The 20,716-nt window shown below is 36.2% G+C and overlaps 4 protein-coding genes across 12 annotated transcripts; 2 read left to right on the top strand and 2 right to left on the bottom strand.

The window, feature by feature from the left end:
* Window positions 1-1,152: 1,152 nt before the first annotated feature.
* On the bottom strand, window positions 1,153-6,343 carry LOC117633484 (NAC domain-containing protein 75-like). 4 transcript variants are annotated; one of them, XM_034367111.1, is made up of 7 exons: window positions 6,327-6,343; window positions 4,755-4,998; window positions 4,336-4,513; window positions 3,481-4,106; window positions 2,702-3,028; window positions 2,074-2,190; window positions 1,153-1,279 (listed from the first exon to the last, which is right to left on the bottom strand). In XM_034367111.1, exons 2-7 carry the CDS (start codon window positions 4,875-4,877, stop codon window positions 1,190-1,192), a joined length of 1,461 nt encoding a protein of 486 aa, XP_034223002.1. In that variant the 5' UTR covers window positions 4,878-4,998; window positions 6,327-6,343; the 3' UTR covers window positions 1,153-1,189. The 4 variants fall into 4 exon arrangements, with proteins under 4 accessions (XP_034223002.1, XP_034223001.1, XP_034222999.1 ...); XM_034367110.1 differs by lacking the exon at window positions 6,327-6,343 and adding an exon at window positions 5,821-5,870; XM_034367108.1 differs by lacking the exon at window positions 6,327-6,343 and adding an exon at window positions 5,506-5,802.
* A 2,305-nt stretch (window positions 6,344-8,648) lies between these two features.
* Window positions 8,649-12,831, bottom strand: LOC117633868 (mitochondrial-processing peptidase subunit alpha-like). Of its 6 annotated transcripts, none has more exons than XM_034367689.1 (13): window positions 12,467-12,831; window positions 11,674-11,931; window positions 11,275-11,571; window positions 11,013-11,180; window positions 10,736-10,903; window positions 10,575-10,655; window positions 10,316-10,382; window positions 9,953-10,050; window positions 9,786-9,858; window positions 9,626-9,696; window positions 9,444-9,493; window positions 9,097-9,206; window positions 8,649-9,004 (listed from the first exon to the last, which is right to left on the bottom strand). In XM_034367689.1, the coding sequence occupies exons 1-13, from the start codon at window positions 12,503-12,505 to the stop codon at window positions 8,952-8,954; spliced, it is 1,533 nt and encodes a 510-aa protein (XP_034223580.1). In that variant the 5' UTR covers window positions 12,506-12,831; the 3' UTR covers window positions 8,649-8,951. The 6 variants fall into 6 exon arrangements, with proteins under 6 accessions (XP_034223580.1, XP_034223579.1, XP_034223576.1 ...); XM_034367688.1 differs by having other exon boundaries at window positions 9,602-9,696; window positions 12,467-12,762; XM_034367685.1 differs by having other exon boundaries at window positions 9,602-9,696; window positions 11,674-11,973; window positions 12,467-12,730.
* A 1,165-nt stretch (window positions 12,832-13,996) lies between these two features.
* LOC117633867 (nudix hydrolase 8-like) lies at window positions 13,997-15,890 on the top strand. The gene is made up of 9 exons (XM_034367684.1): window positions 13,997-14,081; window positions 14,184-14,446; window positions 14,536-14,601; window positions 14,778-14,915; window positions 15,016-15,090; window positions 15,179-15,229; window positions 15,323-15,357; window positions 15,489-15,597; window positions 15,705-15,890. The coding sequence occupies exons 1-9, from the start codon at window positions 13,997-13,999 to the stop codon at window positions 15,888-15,890; spliced, it is 1,008 nt and encodes a 335-aa protein (XP_034223575.1).
* A 944-nt stretch (window positions 15,891-16,834) lies between these two features.
* Window positions 16,835-20,166, top strand: LOC117633866 (ATP-dependent 6-phosphofructokinase 6-like). The gene is made up of 13 exons (XM_034367683.1): window positions 16,835-17,257; window positions 17,434-17,480; window positions 17,577-17,616; window positions 17,745-17,807; window positions 17,894-18,031; window positions 18,140-18,298; window positions 18,412-18,465; window positions 18,609-18,677; window positions 18,775-18,904; window positions 19,032-19,297; window positions 19,389-19,437; window positions 19,542-19,696; window positions 19,780-20,166. Exons 1-13 carry the CDS (start codon window positions 17,018-17,020, stop codon window positions 19,978-19,980), a joined length of 1,611 nt encoding a protein of 536 aa, XP_034223574.1. The 5' UTR covers window positions 16,835-17,017; the 3' UTR covers window positions 19,981-20,166.
* The last annotated feature ends 550 nt before the right edge of the window (window positions 20,167-20,716 follow it).

Here is a 20,716-nt window from a genome sequence, read left to right as displayed (position 1 = left end):
TACAAGCAGTCACTCGAAACAGATGAGCCCGAAAGTTCTTCGCATTTGTTGATAATTTAGAACTGACGCGCAGAGAATTCAATCTTTACTGGCAAATATATACATTTATGTATAATTGCTGTATATACGCAAGTAGGAAAAAGAATGGAAAAAAGAAACAAAGGAAGAAGAAAGTTAAGTCTGCTTCCATAGCATATGTAAAACACTTACAAATGACCATAATGAAGAATCAATTCCTTATGTCTTTTTCTTTTGGATACTGCATGCGTCATTCCTTGTAAAGAGATACTCATTCTTCATGCGAATTACAGTTTGACATATATGCAAAAATAATTCTTAAAAAACACAAAAAGAAAAACTTATGCACACATATCACACACACTGCTATTGGTAGGAGGAATGTAGAAGCTTACATGGTAACGAGAGAAGTATTTTCCTTTTCTTTTTTTTGTTTTTTTGTTCTATGATATATTTTTCAAGTGGACATAAAGCAAAGCACTCTGAACAACGATATTGTCTTAATATAATAACACATTTTCATTTCTATTGATATATCTTTACTAACAAAGTCATCACTAACCAAAGCACAATTAACGAAGTATATGTTGCAATTGGCGCAAACTCTTTGGTATTTTTTTTTTCTCTGTAAAGAACAAGAAAGAAAGAAAGAAACATTATACAAACATTTTTAAAATAAATAAAATAATAATAAGAATAACCCATAAAGATGGTATTGTGTAATGATAAAGGTGATGATTTTCATGCAGAATAATATTGGATTTGCTTTGGGTCTTTGGTTCTCCTTCTATTTGTCAGAAGACGAGAGCAGCAGCCTTTCTTCGTTTTTTCTTTTCCTTCTTTTCTCCTTTTCTTCTTTTTTCTCTCTTTCCTTTCCAACATGGACTGTTTGCTCAGTTAATTCAGTTGAAACCCAAGAGAGAGAGAGAGCTTAGCTAGCCAGAGACCCCCCAAGATAGAGAAAAGAAAGAAAAAGTTGATGACCAAACCAACTTCTTTGGCCTCTCACGTTTGAAAGGAACTTGCGGGGGAGAGGGTGGTGGCAAAATACAGATGATGAGGATAATGACTTTGTCTGTCTGTGAGCCTGTGACTGTGACTTTGATGAGGGTGTGTTTATTATTCTCTCTATTGAATTTTTTTTTTCTTTTTTTCTTTTGGGTTTTCTCTTCTACCCATGATGATCTGGGTTGTCAGGGTCAGGCCAGAAGGAAGAGTACTTCATCCACTCTGCCTCTTGAGGGTTTGGCATGGATGACTCCTGCAACAAAATGAATCGTAAGCGTGCCCGGTTTAGATTAGGATAATTAGTAGGGTTTCTATGAAACTAATTTCCTGATAAAAAAAATAATATGCAACAAAGAATTTTCTCTGAAAACTATAAGTACAATTAGCAGATAATTAACAACCGAAAAAAGAGCCCGAGAGGAAGCTGCTACTTGAAGGTATCACTACCTGTATTTTCTAAAAGTGAAAAAGAGAGTTTCTACTTGAGTTTCAGTTGAAGGCTGGTCGTTTTCACAATGTACATTGCTCTCTCTCTCTCTCTCTCTCTCTCTCTCTACATATAATAGCCTATTTTGTTAGGGTACTTGATCTGATAAAAAAAGGAATGGAAACACAATTTTTGTTTACGATCTGAATTTAGAAATGATAATGATAATGAGAAATGAAAATGGTGGTAATAAAAGGATCACATGCACAGTAGCTTTGATGTTTTGAATTTTGCTATTTTGAACATTATGACGGCTTTACAGTCGGGTAACAAGAAAGATTATATTCTATAGACTAGCTAGAGTCTAGATATGCTAAGTGTCTACCAAAACATATATACAAATGAAAACAAAGATAAAGAGAAAAGGGCAAAAAGGCTTTGGCTTCTCCTATCTTTAATTTAAATTAATAGTAATAAAGAAATTGGTCTTTGTTGCTTTTGGTTCTTTGTAATCCACTGGCTTACTTTTTCTTTCTTTTCACTTGTGATTAGTCAGCATTATGACAAAACAAAGGTCATGAAATTCAGAGTCAAAAAGTTAGATCGATATATCTACTCACTTCTTTTACATTACTGCTGGAGGTGCAGCCCATTATGAGTTCCTCCAAACCAGATGCAGACCTTGCTCCCATTTTATGATGCTGTTGTTGTTGTTGTTGCTGGTGCTGTTGCTGCGCCTGTAGTCATTCAAAAGACAAACCACCCAAAAGAAAATAAATAAATAAATAAAAACTCATATATATCATAATGATATTGTCTTCACGGATTAAAAAAGTGAAAAGAAGTTTTCATGCTTGCAATTTAGCAAACACCAAAAGCAACACCAGGGATGAGTTTGCCACATATACAACATATGGCTTAGACGTAATGAGTTTTAGTTATGTGGATGACCTAATTATTATAACAGACGACCCGGGTGGAACTCAGTCCGAGTCATTGACTCGGCTATCTCTCTCTCTCTCTCCCCCCCACCTTTTGTTGAGGAACATTTTTTTTAATGAAAGTTTGGCGGGACAAATTAAATACACCTCTCATAAGAACATGTACGTGACCACTAAAACAAGAAAAGAAAAGGAGAATAATGTAAAAACAAACCAACTAGAAAATTTATACGCACTATTCCTTTTACAGGCCATGAGCTCTAAGTGACATGGCATGGATGAATATATATTGGGTTTTGTTAAATACCTGGAAATTTTCATTTTGGAGCATGATTCGAGAGTAAGAGTCTTGGTCAAGAATGATGGAGGTGTGATGGAGAGGAGGTGGGGAGATGATGGTGGAAATGGGATGTGAAGGACGGCTGATGTGGAAAGCTGTAGCAATTTGTTGATGATGTAGTTGCTGCTGCTGTTGTTGATGTTGATCAGGTACTACTTCATGGGCCATATGATGATGATGATGATGATGAGGCTGTGGTACTGATCTCTGGTGGTGGTGCTCCCCTCTCATCTCCTCGCACGTGCCGGATGCCGGTCCTTCCCTTGCTGTTGAAGCCTCTCCTCCTATCCCCACCTGCAAATGGACACCCCATGAACAAATTCGCTACCATGTCTATTTTTTTATCAACCACTGTTAATTGATCACTTCCCTTTTTTCTTTTATTGTTTTAATTTCTACATGTATGTAATTTGTTTACGAGTGCTACCCTTTTGGTGGGTAAACTGGTTTTTAGTTAGATGACAGTGATATTCAAGAGAGGTCCATGAAATTTGTAATGCCACAAATGCAAGCAATGGGTTTGAGAGGAAAATAGTTAACAACATTGAAACCTTTTTGATAGCAACATATATTTACATAATATATGACTAATTAAATTGTTGGAAAAGATTAACGTAAAAAACAAAATGATGTTTATAAGTGTTTGATTTAAAAATATAAGTTGCATGGAAATTTAAATAAAATGAAATTAAAAATATAAGTGTGAGTGTGTGTATATATATGAATATGAAAATTAAAATAATCACCTCATCAAAGCTTTTTCTGAATGGGGCAAAGCTGAAGTGGTCTGATTTCAACTGATGAATGTCCATGGCACTGTAACTTGAAATAGGAGCAGCAGCTGCAACCCCAGATGCTACTGCAGACATTTGGTCATGCTCTCTATGAGAATGAGAATGAGAATGAGAATGAGAATGGGGTGGTATTATTTCTTTAGAAGAACAACTCCCACTGCCACTATCTCTTCTGCTATTAGCAGGCACAATATCACTGCTTCCTTCACCAGTGGTTGCGCTTGCTCTATCAGACCAGTTGCATTGCCTGGGCTGTGTCTGATAGAATATCTTTGACACCACAAGCTCTCCTTCTTTCTCTTCCTCATGCTGCCCAAGATGGTATTGGTGCATCACCCAATTCGTCTTTTCGGGTTTTCGATTTTTCCCAAAGTTGGTGTAGAGGACCAGGATTTTCTTGCACCCTTTTTGTTTGCCATTCACCATGACTGGCCTGGTCTTGCCTGTCTTGTGCCACCTTGTTTCCCCACCTTGCAAGTCACATTCGGTTTGGATTTTTCTTCTTTTTCTTGTCCCAGTTGTGTAAGCTTTCGAAGGTCTGTGGAAGAAGTGCCTGCTCAAGCCATCTCTTGTAACTCCTGTTGCAAGAAATAATGTGGTCAAGCAATCAAAATCAAAGTTAGGTTGACTTAGGTATGACAAACTTTCACCCAATTAATATTGAGATTCTTCGAATTAAGTCATAACCAACTGAAGCAGTGTATGGGAAGAAACAAACTAATTGCAATTCATAAAATTTCAACTTAATTAATCTGAGAGAGAGAGAGAGAGAGAGAGAGAGAGTAATTTTCAAATAGTGATCATCACCTGGAAGTTTTTCAGGATGGGTGTAACAAATCCCATCTTCTCCTTCAATTGTAGGGATGAACTCATCAATCAAAGGGTGAGACTTGGTGTCTTTGCCTTCTACCTTTGCTTCAAGGTGTTCAATCAGTTCTTGGTCTGTTGGATCAAATTTCACTCCTGCTGGTAGACCTAACCAATCCTGCAGCAAACTCCATTTAATTTAGTAATAAGTTTCAAGTAAAAATATTGAATTAAAGAAAGAAAGGAGAACAAACAAATTAAAGTAAAAGATAAAGATGAACCCTTTTTATATAAATTTTTTTCTCCATATTGAAAATAATTACTATCAAATTTTATATACAAGAAGCATAACACTTTGATATGCCAAATCCTTTTTGTAGAAGATAAGAATAGTATTGGATTAGTATAATTATCCATACCGGCTTTCCTTCGAGTTTGTGTCCACAACCGGGGCACTGCTTGGATCCACACATCTGATGCTCTTCAAGCTTGGCATCAATGAGATCAGAGCTTCTGATGGACCCCAAATTACTCTTATTCATTGCTCTTTTCAACGTCCAGGATTGGATGCTATCTTCTTTCTCTCAAACTCATCAACTTACATATGAAATTGTCACCATCCTTGTAAAACAGCCTGCTGCTCATATCCCAGCTGCTTGCTCTCTATACAGAAATCATACACAACTTCGATTGAGATCTATCGATCGATATATCAACTGTGTGCACAAAAGGGTACTCTTCAAAAATAAAAAATAAAAAGCAATGAATTTGATTGATATATATATATATATATATATATATATATTTTTGTTGGATAGGTTCAGGAACTTGATGAAAGATCAAAATATGAACAAACTATAGAGCCTTTCTCAAGCAAGAAGTACAGCTTCATCAAGCTGATGAAGTATGAAAACAAAATATCAAAAACAAAATCTTTATATGAAAAGAAATATAAACACAAGTTTTGCAGATTGGAAAGTTGTTTCCTTGGCTGAAACTGAAACCAATATGAAAAAAGAATAAATTTTGGAAAACCCAAATGAGAAAATAAGCACCCAAGACAGAAAATACAAATATATTTTTATTGAGGAAAATCAGTGAGCAGGAGAAGAAGCTGAAGCTATAGGAGAGAAAAAGAGGAAACTGTCGCAGTGAGGTTGAGCTATAAACCTGCTTTAACCATGGAAAACACCAGAGCTGAGAGTTGCCTCTCTACTTTAACTGAAGGGGCAGTGAGAAAAAAAAGGAAAAGTTGCTCTCATACCCCTATACTACTACATACCACCTTTAAGCCTTAAAACCTTTGCTAATTTAAGCAGCGCATGTAGATAGGCGGTTTAGGGGAGAGAGAGAGAGAGAAACACACAGAGACAGACAGAACCACAGACACACACATACACACACAAACAGAAGAAGAGGATAGAGAGAGAGAAAACCAAGTTGGTTTTTCTAAAGCTAGCTAGCTCATCAAGGCCTCTCCCTCACCTTTGTTTGAGCCTTGACTACAAAAGCAAAAGGCAAGAAACGGCCTTCACAGCTGTTACTAAAGCAGAGGAACCCATCTTTCAGATAGTACTAATATATTTATTGGAAAAAAAAAAAGGAAAATTTTTTTTGAATGACACAATATTACAGTATCTGTATATATATATATATATATATATATTACTTGTTTATAATAAAATAATGGTTGGTATTTTCATGGTAAAAGGTGGATGTCAATAAAGTTGATATTTAAATTCTTAAAACCCCAACCAAAAAAAAAAAAAAAAAAAACCAGAGACATACTTGAACTTATACGTGGCAGCAGAGACTTTGAGTGATAAAGACGAAATCAGGAATTTTACAGTCCCAGAAATTTTTACTTTATTTTTGGTTTTGTATAACAGATTATAGTTAAGAGGCATAATAAAGCCAAATCTTTTCTTCATGGCAGTGAGAGAAAATGAAAAAATAGTAGAGAAGAAAAAAGAAAGATGATAGGTTCTCACATGGGTTTTGAGCTGGAGTGCTGATCATGATGCTTTTGCCATGAATGTTGCAGAGAGAGAGGAGAGAGAGAAGAGAGAGAGAGGTATTAGAAGGTTGCTTGATAAGCAAGGCAAATGAGCAGTATACTTGATGGACCACCACCACCCCTTCTAATTAGAACTTATGCAAAATCATATTAAAGAAATTTTAGAAAACTTGAGGTAGAAGCACCCATTAAATTACCTCATCCGAAAAGAGATGATACATATGTTTTTTTATTATTTATAACTGTAGTATTATATTTTCTATTGGACCCTCTTTCTGGCTTGTGTTATTTCTATTTAGGGGAGAAATCTAAAGTACTTAACACTCATACCAATTATGCTAGCCCCCTATATGTGCAAGATGTAGGGCCCACCCTTGTGTGGGCCTCAAGCCCCTGTGGCCTGGAAAATCTTGTGTTCTCAAAAGTGTCTTGATATATCGGATGATGGTGAGCCCTCACGTTTATAACATTCATTCAAGCAGTCAAAAATAAAATGATGGATGGTCCAACATGCTGCTTACACAACAGATAGATGTCCATGATTACTCATTTGTCTGATATCCCCTCCTTTTTTCTTTATTGGGTAACAAGAATTTCCTAATTTAATTCTATTGTGTATCTTTAATAAAAGATCATTGATTTTTTATTTTATTTTTTATTTTATAATATAAGTGATAGTTTAAATTATTATGATCTGTAGGAATGAGAATTCGAACTTAAATGTAAGGAGTTAGGTTCACTATCCTGACCAATTGGCATGACGGATGCCTGCAAAGATCATTGATTCTTCCAGAGGTGAAGATAAATACAGAGGGCAAAACCATTAAACTTGTAGAAAGCCTTGGGTTTGTTGTGTCCTTTTTGTCCCAAGGGAATGAAAGAATCAGACTGACTAAGCCAACAGCAGAACCCACATTTCTCAACACTGTTTTTATATATATATATATGCTCTATTGATACTTTGCATGTGGCATGTGTATCTCCAAATTAAATGTATTTATCTTGAAATTAGAAATGGGTTATGTCAGGGGGAAAATGCGGCAAGGAATATTAACTATATATGTATATAATTTGTCAAGAGGAATATTAGCTGTATATGTTATAAGGGTCAATTCAAATTGAGCATTGCATATGAAATATTCCAAGAACTTTCAAAGTCTTGCATTATTTGGGCACATCTTTACGAGGAAAATACTCTCCTTTCTATGAATTGAAGTAGAGACAGGTATGAGAATATTTCTTACAAGTAGGTTGGTAGAATAATAAGACTTGGTACATCTCAAATTTTATTCAGATTCAGCCCAAGGAATTAAATTTGCATTTTATACAAAATGACGAGTAGAAAAAAGTGACCCTGAACAAAAATCAAAACAATAATATCGGGAAGGACGATGACTTTAGACTTTAGCTAAAACTTGATGATGTCCGAGACCAAAAGAAATTGCTTCATACGAATACTGTATTTGAGCACATCCCTTTTCAAATGCTCAAGAGGCATACTGCATGCTCGCTCCACACGCACTTACAATATTCTACAAGTTATGATCCTTTTCTACTAAGTTGAACCATTGGCGTAAACGACTTATATCTTTGATAACATTTATCTCCTCACTCAAAGTCAAAGTTAGAGTTTGAATACTCCTCCTGGGGTGAGAAGACCATCTGGTCATCAAAATAATGGCCGCGGGAAGCAAACAACGTACTTTAATTAGAAAAAATATTCATGATGAAGATGAGTTCTATCATAATGGTGTTTGTGCATGCATGTTTACAGATTTCTCATTGTCAATCAGATGGTAAACTGCGTATGAGTGGGTGGTTGCAAAATGCCAATGGATGCTCGACAGAAGCAGTAAAACCGTCGGCATATTGATGATTTCTGAAAGCAGAAAGTGAGAGAGAAGTAGAGGAGACAAAAGAAAAGAATATAATTTTTTCTTCTTTTCTTTTCTTTTCTTTGTTTTGTTTCCTTTTCCAGGTTGGCCAAAAAAATAAAAATAAAAATAAAAATAAAAATAAAAATAAAAATTAGAAGGACGTTGAGATTATAGAAGACAAGGATAGAGCATGTACGTGCAAGTTTTGTCATTCTAGTTTGGTACGACTCTAAAATGCTTTGGGAGAGGAAGAGCAGAAGTGATGTTAGGTTTATCTACCATCTAACATTGCTTCCTCTTCTTCACCAATTTTTGCACTTTGACTTTCCATTATCCTTGCAAGTTATATCTAACATCTCTCACTCAGTCTTGTTCAAATCAATATAGAACTGGCAAAGCCACCACCACTAAATACAACATTAATAATAATGATTATAATACTAATCACAATAGCTTGAATTGCGTCGGGTTATCGGGTAAATCAAGGTAAAAATATATATACGACAGATCATACATGGCACTGCAACTCACTGCCTGACAAACTCTACCAACAAAATTTATATATAAGCCGTACGTATTTGTCCAGAATCATCAATTTATTGGTTGACATCAATGTACAAAGTTTCATCGCTTATCTGAAATTCTTGTATAGGAGCTCTGTAAATGCATACGCCAAAATACTACGAATCAGGTTACTACCCAGTTCGGTGTATGAAGACAACTCATTTTAAATGGAACTTTTTGCCGACTGAGTCATAGCTTGGGACTTTAGTAACTGCAAAACAAGATTGTGAAACGAAACGGCATTATAGCTGAAGGATACTTGTGAGCCAAAAACAGAGAATTGTCACTAAGCTGCGTACATACCATCTCCATATGATGCCATTGTAAGAGGGGAAGATAAAAGCTTTTGGCCAATTGAAGCAATATCCCCCAAAGAAACCTCATCCACAGCCTTCAAGAGTTGGCTCAGTTTCCTAACAATACAATATATTTCCATGAAGAAAATGCCAGAAGCAGACTTCTTTCAAGCAGTTTATGCAAAGTATAAAACATATAAGCAGCATATGGTATCGAATCCATGTGAAAATGTGCGTGTATGAGAGGGAGAAGAGTAGTGAGTAGTGACATGACAATCATTTCATCAGAGAAGCAAGGTTCACATCTGACACAAAGTTCATCCCAAACATATATGGGCATGAGAAAGGCCATACCAGTCATTGTACGTCAGAATTTGCCTCCCAAGATCATCTGCAACAACCATCTACAGAATGCAAATCAAAAGTAAGAAAATAAAATAACATTTATAAAAATCTCGACACCAAGATACACAGATCCTAGAAGTATAAATCAAGTATGAAGTTATTGTTACGAAATTCACTGATTGTTTACATACTCTGGATTCCAAATTCATAAGAATGGAGGACTTTGTTGACTTTTTAGCACGATCTAGCTGTACCTGGTCCACTGTGTATAAGAGAAAATAACTTGTCAGTGACTGTTTCCAATTATCAAGTAAAGCAAGGAGATTAAGAATCAAAGGAAGCCGAGATAACCTTCTCCAGGTGTTGCAATCGCAATAAGCTCATTAGCTGCTATATCAATGGCTTTTGTGACAAAATCTGAACCCTGAAATCCAGATACGGCTCCTAAATTATTTACACATATATCTAGAAACTAAATTTTCCTATTTCACATTTCACATGACAGAGTAGTTACTTACAGTGGCAGCTTGGATGCCAAAAATGCCAGTATTGTTGTAGATGCTACTGAATGCTGAAATGGAATGTAATTCTAAATGTTGATTTAACACACGAGAATCTGCAAATCACACAGCAGCACATGTATTCAGATGCCGAGGTTATTTAAATCAGAAATAAATATATAAAAAAAGAATGAACAATTCATTTATAAAAGAATGGTATGGCTGAAATATAAAACAAAGGGATCCTACTTCCTAGTGACTTAGATGCTCCTATGTAAAACAAATGTATAAACAAGACCTCTTGAAGCATTAGTGTCTTTATTGTACTTTTTTTTTTGGTGCATTATTTAAATTTCTGTTTGTGTCTTTTAAACAACTTACATAGACGTGAGTGCATCCCTTTTCCAGGTCCGCCGGCTGAAAAAGATCCACCTCCTCCCATTAGCACCTACAATAAACTGGATTTATTACTGCTTTCCAATTTCCAATCCTATTAAAGAGCATAGAATGAAAATTTTAAAAGCAAATGATAAATAAAGTAAGAAGGAAAGCGCACTACAAAAAGGTATTATAGCCTTTTTGGGGGAGGGGGAAGCACAAGGAGTTATAGTTACTATAGAAAGACAAAATCAATATAGACCTGAAGAACATTCACAGTCATTGCATCCTTCTCATTGAGCCAACCACCAGGAAGTTCAAATGCAAGAGCAAAATGAGTTTCCTGTTGCAATGCAAATCAAACTTATTGATGAACAAGAAAGAGAGGATAGAAAATTTAGATCAAACATATAAGATACACACCCCTGAATCACCTTGACCACGGTAATCACCTCCAGTATACACAGATTTTGGCTCCTTGGCAGGAGGGACATTGGGGAGATCAGACAAAAGTGGTTCTGCAATTTTTAGAAGCTCCTCATGTTCAACACCATAAGCTGCAAGTACCATTCGAGAAGCAGTATAATTTTCCTGAAATTCTCAATAAAAACATCAGTTTATTGGGAAAGATCGACTAAGAAAATAAATAACTAACAAACATAAAAGAACACAATGAATAATATGCATTCAATAAACTTACAGATAAAAATTCCTCCAAAACGTTACTGTTCAGTCTACTAATTGAAGATTCTGGGGCTAAAAGTGGATTCGCCAAGCCACCCTTGTAACCAACAGAGTGAACAGCTTCCAAAACAAGGGCTTCAGGGTTTGTGGAGGCTTCACTAATATTATGTTTCACCTTCTGAAGCTGTAAAAGATGGAATACAATGCCAATATTAGCCATAAATTTGGCATGGCATGTAAATTTTCAGCAGAAGAACAGCAAGACTCTGGAAATTTACCTCCTCATTGATCTCCCAGTCCAGGAAAACAGGGTTCCGAACACAGTCAATAAGAAGCTCTACCATTTCAGGAACATAAGTCTTCAGAGCATTGAAGGTGTAAGCCATCTGCTCCCGAGAAGCTGAGGCTTGCACGTTGCCACCAATTGCCTCCACCTCCCGCACAATACGCAAATGGCTTCGGTTTCTTGTGCTCTTAAAGGCCATATGCTCCAGAAGGTGAGTGGCGCCAGATGATTCCGGTGTCTCATAGACCGAACCACAATTAACATATAAACCTACTGAAGCTGCTGGTTTCTGGTTGACCAACAAAATCCATCAGTGAGCGAGTTAAAATTCTTAATCCCCCGTTTCAGGGAAACAAGAAATAGAAAAGAATAAGCACTTCCAAGGACATACCTCTGACTTCAGAGAAGCTATTTTGACACCATTTGGCAGAGTTGTAATCTTGGGTTCCACTGGTTGAACATAGTCAGGCAATGCAGGTGGGAGTTTGATGCCTGAAAGTGGAAAGTCTAGAGGAGGCATAGACCTCGACTTTCCCCCAGTCAGCCAGCCAAAAAGAACTCCAAAAGGAGAGGAGGACGGCGGCTTCGTGGCAACATCATTCAAACTTGAAAATCTGGCCACTCCCCTATTGAATGTACTTGTACGACCCTGATCCCCTCGTTTGAAATCAGAGAATATCAAAGTCACATTCTATGATCAGATTACCAACATACATAGAAACACACAGACAGACATACATACATTAGTTCCATTTCCATATATTTTGTACGTATTTATGTATGTTTATATGAGTTCCAAATATTTTGTCCAGAAACTAAAAGACTGAACTTTTTTTTGGGGTAAATTATTGGACCTCAACTTCACCAAAGCTTGCACGGATTTGAATTTCACTCTTGTAGCATGTCATAAACTCTAAATTTTATTTTCAAAATTGAAATTTACTGGTCGAACGAATTGAATTTTACTATTCACGCTAAAAAATATTTGAACTTTACTATTCTAACGAATTGAAAATTACTATCTTAACGTGTTGTCGTAAATTTTGAATTTTCTTTCCTACACTTTCACGCATCCAAGCAACCGTTACGCATTACCAAAATCCAGATTAAATCACCAAAATCAGGACGCAATCAGAGAGTTCAGAATTAAGATTTTTCAGTGACAGAGGCAGCCAAGCACTGACCTTGAGAGCCCTAAGGCGCGAAGCTGCGGTTTTGAACATGGCGATGGATGCTGATGATCACACAACCAAAATCCTAGACTGTACGGACTCCGCCTTGTCTGTGAAATTTGGAAAAATGTGTTAGAAGAGTGGAGGAGAAGACTCCGCTGTGAGGAACTCACTGGTTAGCGCGGTTGTGCCCCCCACCATTGGCCACCGACACACCGTGTATGGAATTTTCTAGTGGGAGAACTCTGTACGGTTGAATTTGATCACAAGATTCTGGTTGAATCTTGACATCGACGGACAGAGTGGTGCCAACTCATCACGAGTGTCTGGGCATATTTGGTTTGGGCTTAAACTGAACTGGGTCAGAAGAAAAGAAAAAACAAACAAAAAACTATTTTTATTAATTTTTTTCTTGTATAACAAGAAAAATTAAAATCAAAATCAAAATCCCACTAATTATTGTTTAATTTAAACACTAGATTTGAATGTGTCAAAATCTCTATATTTATTGAATGTGTTAAAATCTCTTAACTATGGACATCCAAATTGGTTCAAGGTAAATGGTTTATCGAATGTGTTAAAATCTCTATATTTTGTGATGTCATTTGTGTTCTTTATAGAATATCTCTCTATTCAAAGTTAGGGTGCGTGTACGTTTTAAGATGATTAGTGTGCGTGACATATGGTTCCATTTCAAGCAGTTGAATAATTCTAGCAACTTATAAGCATCCAAGAATGTGAATAGATCCTTTTCAAACTAGTAGCTCATGGTGATTCTAATGTGATATGAGACACTGATATCCTTAGTCAAATTATTCTGTTCAGAATTGACCCTTTTTCTTGCAAGATTTTAAATTCTTGGGTATCATGCCAACTTGAAAGCAAATTCAGACATTTTTAGAAGCTTGAAGATGAGCAATGAAGTGGATCAAGGTGAACATAAAACAATTATAATCATTAAAGGGTATTTTTTAAAAAAAATTATTCAAATCCATTATTCTCAGTATATATTCCTCTTGTAATCACAAGTGACAGTAGGATTATAAAATAAAAATAAAAATTCTTCCTTCTTTCTGGTAACACAATCAGATTTAGAATATATATTCAGAGAATGTCCATGAAATTCCTGATATGGAATGGAATATTATCAATATTCTTTATGTGGATAAGTAGTTCTAGTGGAAGCCATAGTTGCTTCTATCCCATAATTAGGGTGATCCCTTTGTTCATATTTTAACTTTTAACCAAGAAATGATTTAAAGAAAATTTGCATTTGGATAACATAAATAACAAAAAGAGAATGAATTTTTGGACAGAAAAAACAGAAAGAAAAGAGAAGAGATTATGCTAAACTCATTCATGTAGTTTACTGCATATCAGATCAATCAACTGCCATCTCTTTCCTTCTACTTGTCCTGCAGATGCTATTCTCTTCAATATTCACCTGCTCTCCTTTTCCTGCACAAGAATTTGCTTCCTATTGCAATGGAATTTACAAATAGTAGCTTGGCTCTGTCTTAATTTGTTGCAAAAACTAGAACCATGACAACAGCAATGGGAGGCTTACATGGGCCAGTGGTTGCAGCTTCCTGGACTAAAGACTGCACTTTCCAATTGTTGTCAAATTGTTAGTTCTTCTTACTTCTCCAAGTCATATATATGATCATATTTCTAGCTTATATTACACAACGAATGTCAATAAAAAATTTCTTCATTTTTTTTTGTTCAGGCTTTCTGCAGAAACCAATTTTCACCAAGACCTCCACTGCTAAGCTCAGTTTTCCTTGCATGCCATTTATTGGGGTTGCCTTCAAGAAAACAGAAACTCATGTTGTATCTCCCAACATATCTTCACCAAGCGTGACGACGGGGTTACTTGATACATGGGACGATGAATATGGTGGAGTCATAATGAATTCAGAGAGCCTACCCATGAGTGCAAATGCTTTTGCATCTGCTTTTCAGGCTTCTCTGTCCAACTGGAAAATGAAGGTCTAATAGATGTGAACTATATAAAAATTCCTACCTTATTCTAACAAAAGTCTGATCTTTAAATTGAGATGCTATTATGTGCAATGCAGGGGAAAAGAGGGGTATGGCTCAAAATACTACAAGAGCAAGCTGATCTTGTCCCAATTGCAATTCAGGTAACAATTCAATTCAATTCAATTCAAATGGTCTGATTGTCTGTTATCATCAATGATACAATCACTTTCCTAATCATTGTTTATTTTCATCTAACCATAAACTACTAATTAATCTTTTAAGTGGCAACCAATTTGTTAATTACCATTTTCAAGACATCTGATTATCCTGCATTCAGGAGGGTTTCAACTATCACCATGCTGAACCAGGATATGTTATGTTAACATACTGGATACCCAATGAGCCTTGCATGCTTCCTGCTAGCCCCTCTCATCAAATTGGCATTGCAGGATTTGTGATCAATGACAAAAGAGAGGTATCTATGGCAATCATCTTTACAGTTATTTTGAAGGTTATGGGACCATTTGTAAAAAATTCATAAAAATTTATATCTGATGCAATTTAAATAACACAAGGTTCTTGTGGTAAAAGAGAAGTGCCCTTGTAGCTGCTCTGGTGTGTGGAAGTTGCCCACTGGTTATATAAACAAGGTTAATATTTTCTAGTCTTGATTCCTCTGCTTTTGAATTCATAATTTCCAGCAAGCCCAACAATAATGTGATCTTCTTCTTTTCTCAGTCTGAAGACATATTCTCTGGAGCTATCAGAGAAGTGAAAGAGGAAACTGGTGTAAGAACATAAATATTCATCTTTCTGTACCATTATCATTGAATCTCACTTGTTTAACTACTTCTTACTGGTCACCCATTTCTCTGTTCACAGATTGACACAACTTTCCTGAAAATGGTAGCTTTCAGGTAAGGCTTTCTGTTGGCACCAATCTTTCCTTTGGTTGGTTGACACAAATTTCCTATGAAATAGCCTAACTTGATCCTCTTTTCTTTTTGCATGTGTAATTTCTATTTCCTTCTCCTCTGCAACTTGAAAGGCATGCACACCTGGTTGCATTTGAGCAGTCAGACTTGCTCTTTGTCTGCATGCTCAAGCCATTGTCTTATGACATCACAATAGATGACAAGGAAATCCAAGCTGCAAAAGTATTATATATAAATCAAAATTTACTCACATTCATCCAATTTTTCTTTTGGAAAATTAGATTTTCTCACTCCAATTTCTGATTGATTTGTTTGATCATCTTTCTCAGTGGATGCCTCTTGATGAGTTTATTGCCCAGCCATATTACCAAGATGACCCCTTGTCCAAGAAAGTCATTGAGATATGCATTGCGGCTCAAGAAGATCGCTACAGTGGCTTCACTGGTCATCAGCTCAACTCAAAAATTGACGGAAAATTATCCTACTTGTATTATGATGATTTAAAAAATATTTAGAAATTTCATCTTCTATATTATTCCAAGAGGCATGCCTCCTCAATCTAATATATGATACTATATGTAAAAAACAATTTTAGCAATATATTTTAAAACTAAGAATATTATAGCGACTACCAATTACCTCACTTCCAACAACATGCGATCCTTCTAGTATTATATTAAAGGGTAATAAAACGACATCAAAATAAACCCATAAATTTGAATCAACAATTTGATTAATTAGTACAAATAATCTTGTTGTTACGTGACTCGATCGATTAAACTCATGATTCATTTTCTTTGTTAACTCTTAAAAAATTCAAAATAAATAAATAATTGTTCAACTCTCTCATAACACAGAAAACCAACTTCTATTTATCCAAGAGATGAATGTACTTCAAAAGAGTGTTTTCGACTATAGAAGGAAGAACCCTAATCTTAATCAATCATTTTATGGGGACAATATACATTAACACCACCAGAGTTGGTTCTACAGAGCACAGATTGATTAAGATGCATACAGATGGCACAAGCCCACTGATCTCTGCTGTCCATAACGTCTTTGACAATGACATAAGCACCATCTCAGATTCAATGTGACAATTCCAACCTGCCCATATCCTCCCCCTCCATGAACCCTGCTTTTTTCTCCAACCATATCATTATCACTTTTCATTTTCCACGTCTCCCCAAAATCCCTGTGAACCTCTTTGCTTTTGCTTCTCAACCAAATCACTTTCTAGCAAACGACTTGTCGTATCCACTCAAACAATGGTGCCCAAACTTCAACGGTCAAACGTTTCCTTTTCTTTTTTCTAAATTCTAATTTACTTATCCTCCACTCCACGGCTATTAATTTCTGCCAGCCCAGAAAAGTAAAATTGTTAACCGTTAAAACAAAATAATTCTAGAATCTATAAATTTCCAAAATGGTAGTTGGTTTCTTCTCCAAGTATTAAAGCTCAGGTTTTTTTTATTCATCGTCAAAAACCAATAGAGAAAGCGAAACAAACGAGTTTCATCCACCGTTTTTCTTTTTCTTTTGTTTCATTCTTTCTTCTTCTTCAATATATGATTATGAATATGGTGGTTTTCTCTGTTTCTTATACCAGTCCAAACTACATGTCGTTGCTCTCTGTTTTCCAATGGACTCAGTTTACGCTTCTTCATCTGCAACCATTTCTGTGAAGCCTCCACGTAACTCGGATTCAAACTCGTTTTCGGGCTCCAGAAATCGGGTTACGAGCTCTTCTGGTTCGGGTCACAAAGTCGGGTCCTTTTCTCGTTCCCTGATGGAAAACAAGCCTCATAAGGTTGTGGTCGGTGACGCTGGTTATGTGCTCGAAGATGTTCCTCATTTCTCTGATTACATTCCTCATCTCCCTGTACGTCGTCGTTCTCTGCCTTATCTTTTCATTGCCCGCCAAAAAAAGAAGAAAAAGACAAAAACTTTTTTTTTTTTTTTTTTTCTGGGTTTATGGATGGTTTTTGGTTGGTCTGTATTTGTGAGTTCTTTATGTATATTGTGGTAATGATGGGTTGTTTTTTGATGGCCTTGTAGACCTACCCAAATCCATTGCAAGACAATCCTGCATACTCAGTCGTCAAGTAAGTTGTCTTCAGCTTTGTTATGTGTATGTCTTATTTCTCTGCACAATTGGCTAATTTATAGGAAATTGTCTTTTTCTAAAAATTTATTTTCAGGCAGTACTTTGTTAATGTGGATGATACTGTTGCCCAAAAGGTGAGCTTTTTCATATAGATAATAGATTTTCGTCCTCCGTATTTCTGTTGAAGAAATTGTTCATATTGTATTTGCAGTACTATAAATTATGCTCATGTATGTATTGTCCTCTCTTCTGATTTTTGTAGATTGTTGTTCACAACAATAGTCCGAGGGGCACACATTTTCGGCGCGCTGGACCACGTCAAAAGGTATGTTTTTGTGAATTTTATGAATGAAGCTTGAAATAATTAAGTACCATGGTTCTGTCAATGACTACGTTTTTCTTGTTATGCAGGTGTATTTTGAATCAGATGATGTTCATGCTTGTATTGTGACATGTGGGGGCCTGTGCCCTGGGCTCAACACAGTGATTAGGGAGATAGTTTGTGGTTTGCACCATATGTATGGTGTAAAGAAAGTTCTGGGGATTGATGTAAGCTATTGCTGCAAACTTTTATTTCCAAAATTGGTTTGAAAGTATAAGAAATGAAAAACAGAATTAAGTATCAGACGATGGCTAATGAAGTTGATAAATTTGCAGGGAGGATACAGGGGTTTCTACTCTCGTAACACAAATTCTTTGACCCCTAAGAGTGTGAATGATATCCATAAGCGTGGTGGAACCATCCTTGGAACATCACGAGGCGGCCACAATACCTCAAAGATCGTTGACAGCATTCAAGACCGTGGAATCAATCAGGTTTTTTTAATCATACTTAATCAATGCTATTCGTTGATCAGCAGTTTGTTGTATGCATTTCTTGTGGGTCTAGATATGCATGGACTATAGCTTTATATCTTTCTATGTGACAGGTTTACATAATTGGAGGAGATGGAACCCAGAAGGGGGCATCTGTGATATATGAGGTGATGTAATTTTACAAGATCTTGCCAATCTTTCTTTTCTCTTGGTCAAGGCTTGGGCAGCAATCTTTCAAAACACAAGAAATGAAATGTCATTTGCTTGTGCAAATTATTTTTCATTGACATTTTGGTTATTCATCAAGCAGGAAATTAAAAGACGTGGTCTCAAAGTGGTAGTTGCTGGAATCCCCAAAACCATTGATAATGACATTCCGGTAACATTTCTTGGCTACCCTACCTGTTGCTGAGTTATGCGTGTTTTTTTTCTCAGAAATTCACAAAATTGTTCAATGATGTCTCTTGTTGATACAGGTTATTGACAGGTCCTTTGGCTTTGACACTGCCGTGGAGGAGGCTCAACGAGCAATTAACGCGGCCCATGTTGAATCTGAAAGCGTTGAGAATGGAATTGGCCTTGTGAAGCTGATGGGCCGGTATAGTGGTAAGCTTCCTGCTTGCTCATGACATCTTCCATTTTAGAAACTCCTTCAGAATGTCCTGATAAGTCTTCCTAGCTTCCTGCTTTACTTGTTAAGTGCACGTTCTCACCACTGGATGCTGTGATGCAGGGTTCATTGCTATGCATGCAACTCTTGCAAGCCGAGATGTAGATTGTTGCTTAATTCCAGAATCACCTTTTTATCTAGAAGGTCCTGGTGGACTTTACGAATACATAGAGAAAAGACTCAAAGAAAATGGGCACATGGTTATTGTCATCGCTGAAGGTGCTGGGCAGGAGCTTCTTTCTGAGAGCATGCGTTCTATGGCCAAACAGGATGCTTCAGGAAACAAGCTTCTCCAAGATGTTGGCCTATGGATTTCCCAAAAGATCAAGGTCTAGTTTCTGATATGCATATTCTCACCCATCAGAAGTCAGTAATAAGATTTGCACACAGTTTCATTGATATATCTCTTGTTTTCTGCAGGATCATTTTTCAAAAAGGAACAAAATGACCATAAACCTCAAATATATAGGTTGGTAGACAAACATGCAAAAAAAATTCTTATACATTATACTCTAAACAAAAGTGGGAAGGAATAGTTCTAGATCAATCAAGCCTTGCTCTTCATTGTTTCAGATCCTACGTATATGATTCGAGCTGTTCCGAGCAATGCCTCTGATAATGTGTACTGCACACTCCTTGCTCAAAGTGCTGTCCATGGAGCAATGGCGGGTTACACAGGATTTACAGTCGGGCCTGTCAATGGGAGACATTCCTATATACCTTTCCATGTGAGTGCCTCAAATGATGCACAAAATTAGTGTATCTTTTGGTTGTTCATAGATATAACATGAAGTAATTGTTGGCTTTGCAGAGAATCATTGAGCAGCAGAACAAGGTTGTGATAACTGACAGAATGTGGGCTCGGCTCCTATCTTCCACAAACCAGCCAAGTTTTTTGTGTGCTAAAGACGTCATTGAGGACAAGAAAGAAGAACTGCCAAGCCAGTTGTCCGATCATCAAAATGGTTTAAAAGACAATTTGGTGAAGAAGGAAATCAGTCATGCCCTGTAATTGAGATTAGTACTATACTGATCTTAAGTTGTTTTATTCAAAAGAGAGAGGACGAGAGTCGAACTCTTATTGTAAATTTTTTTTTTTGGGCTCTGAGTTGGGATGTAGGGATGGGAATGTTCCAAACACTTGAGTTTGAAGGCATCACAAATTCAGAAAAATAACACAATTTCCATGTTTCGATAATTTATTTCTAAACATTTGATTATGTGATGGTAAAACGGCCAGTCTTCAACTTTCGTCTATTTTAGAGGTTTGAATCTTGTATTCTACAAAGACTATTCTCTTTTCTTCGATAATCATCCAACCAGACTTTCATTATATTGAGCTTCCAGAATTTTTTTAACTATGGCGCTAAATGGCTTAATAGGTAGGTAGGTTGCACAAAACGATTACTATTTATAAAAAAAATTTATTGAATACAAAGTGATAGTTTAAACTACAAGAGTTAGGGGGCTTCTCACACATGCCACCAAAATGCAATGAGAGTTCAAATCTAATATCACTGATTTACAAGTCAAAGTCATTTTTTATTGAGTTAGACCCCGTTGATGCTATTTTTAATTTTAAGTTCCTTCCTCTATTTCTTTTTCTTTTATAAATTTAACATATGCACACACCAAAGAAAAAAGGATTTTAACATATAACACTACACAACTACACACACATACCCACAAAAATATAGTCGAGGAAAAATTTAGTCGCATAATTAAAAGCAGATTATACATACATTGTA

Source organism: Prunus dulcis, chromosome 7, assembly GCF_902201215.1.
Source record: "Prunus dulcis chromosome 7, ALMONDv2, whole genome shotgun sequence".
Classification (NCBI taxonomy): domain Eukaryota; kingdom Viridiplantae; phylum Streptophyta; class Magnoliopsida; order Rosales; family Rosaceae; genus Prunus; species Prunus dulcis.
Note: the sequence above shows the minus strand (reverse complement) of the source record. Positions and strands in the feature narration are given on the sequence as shown.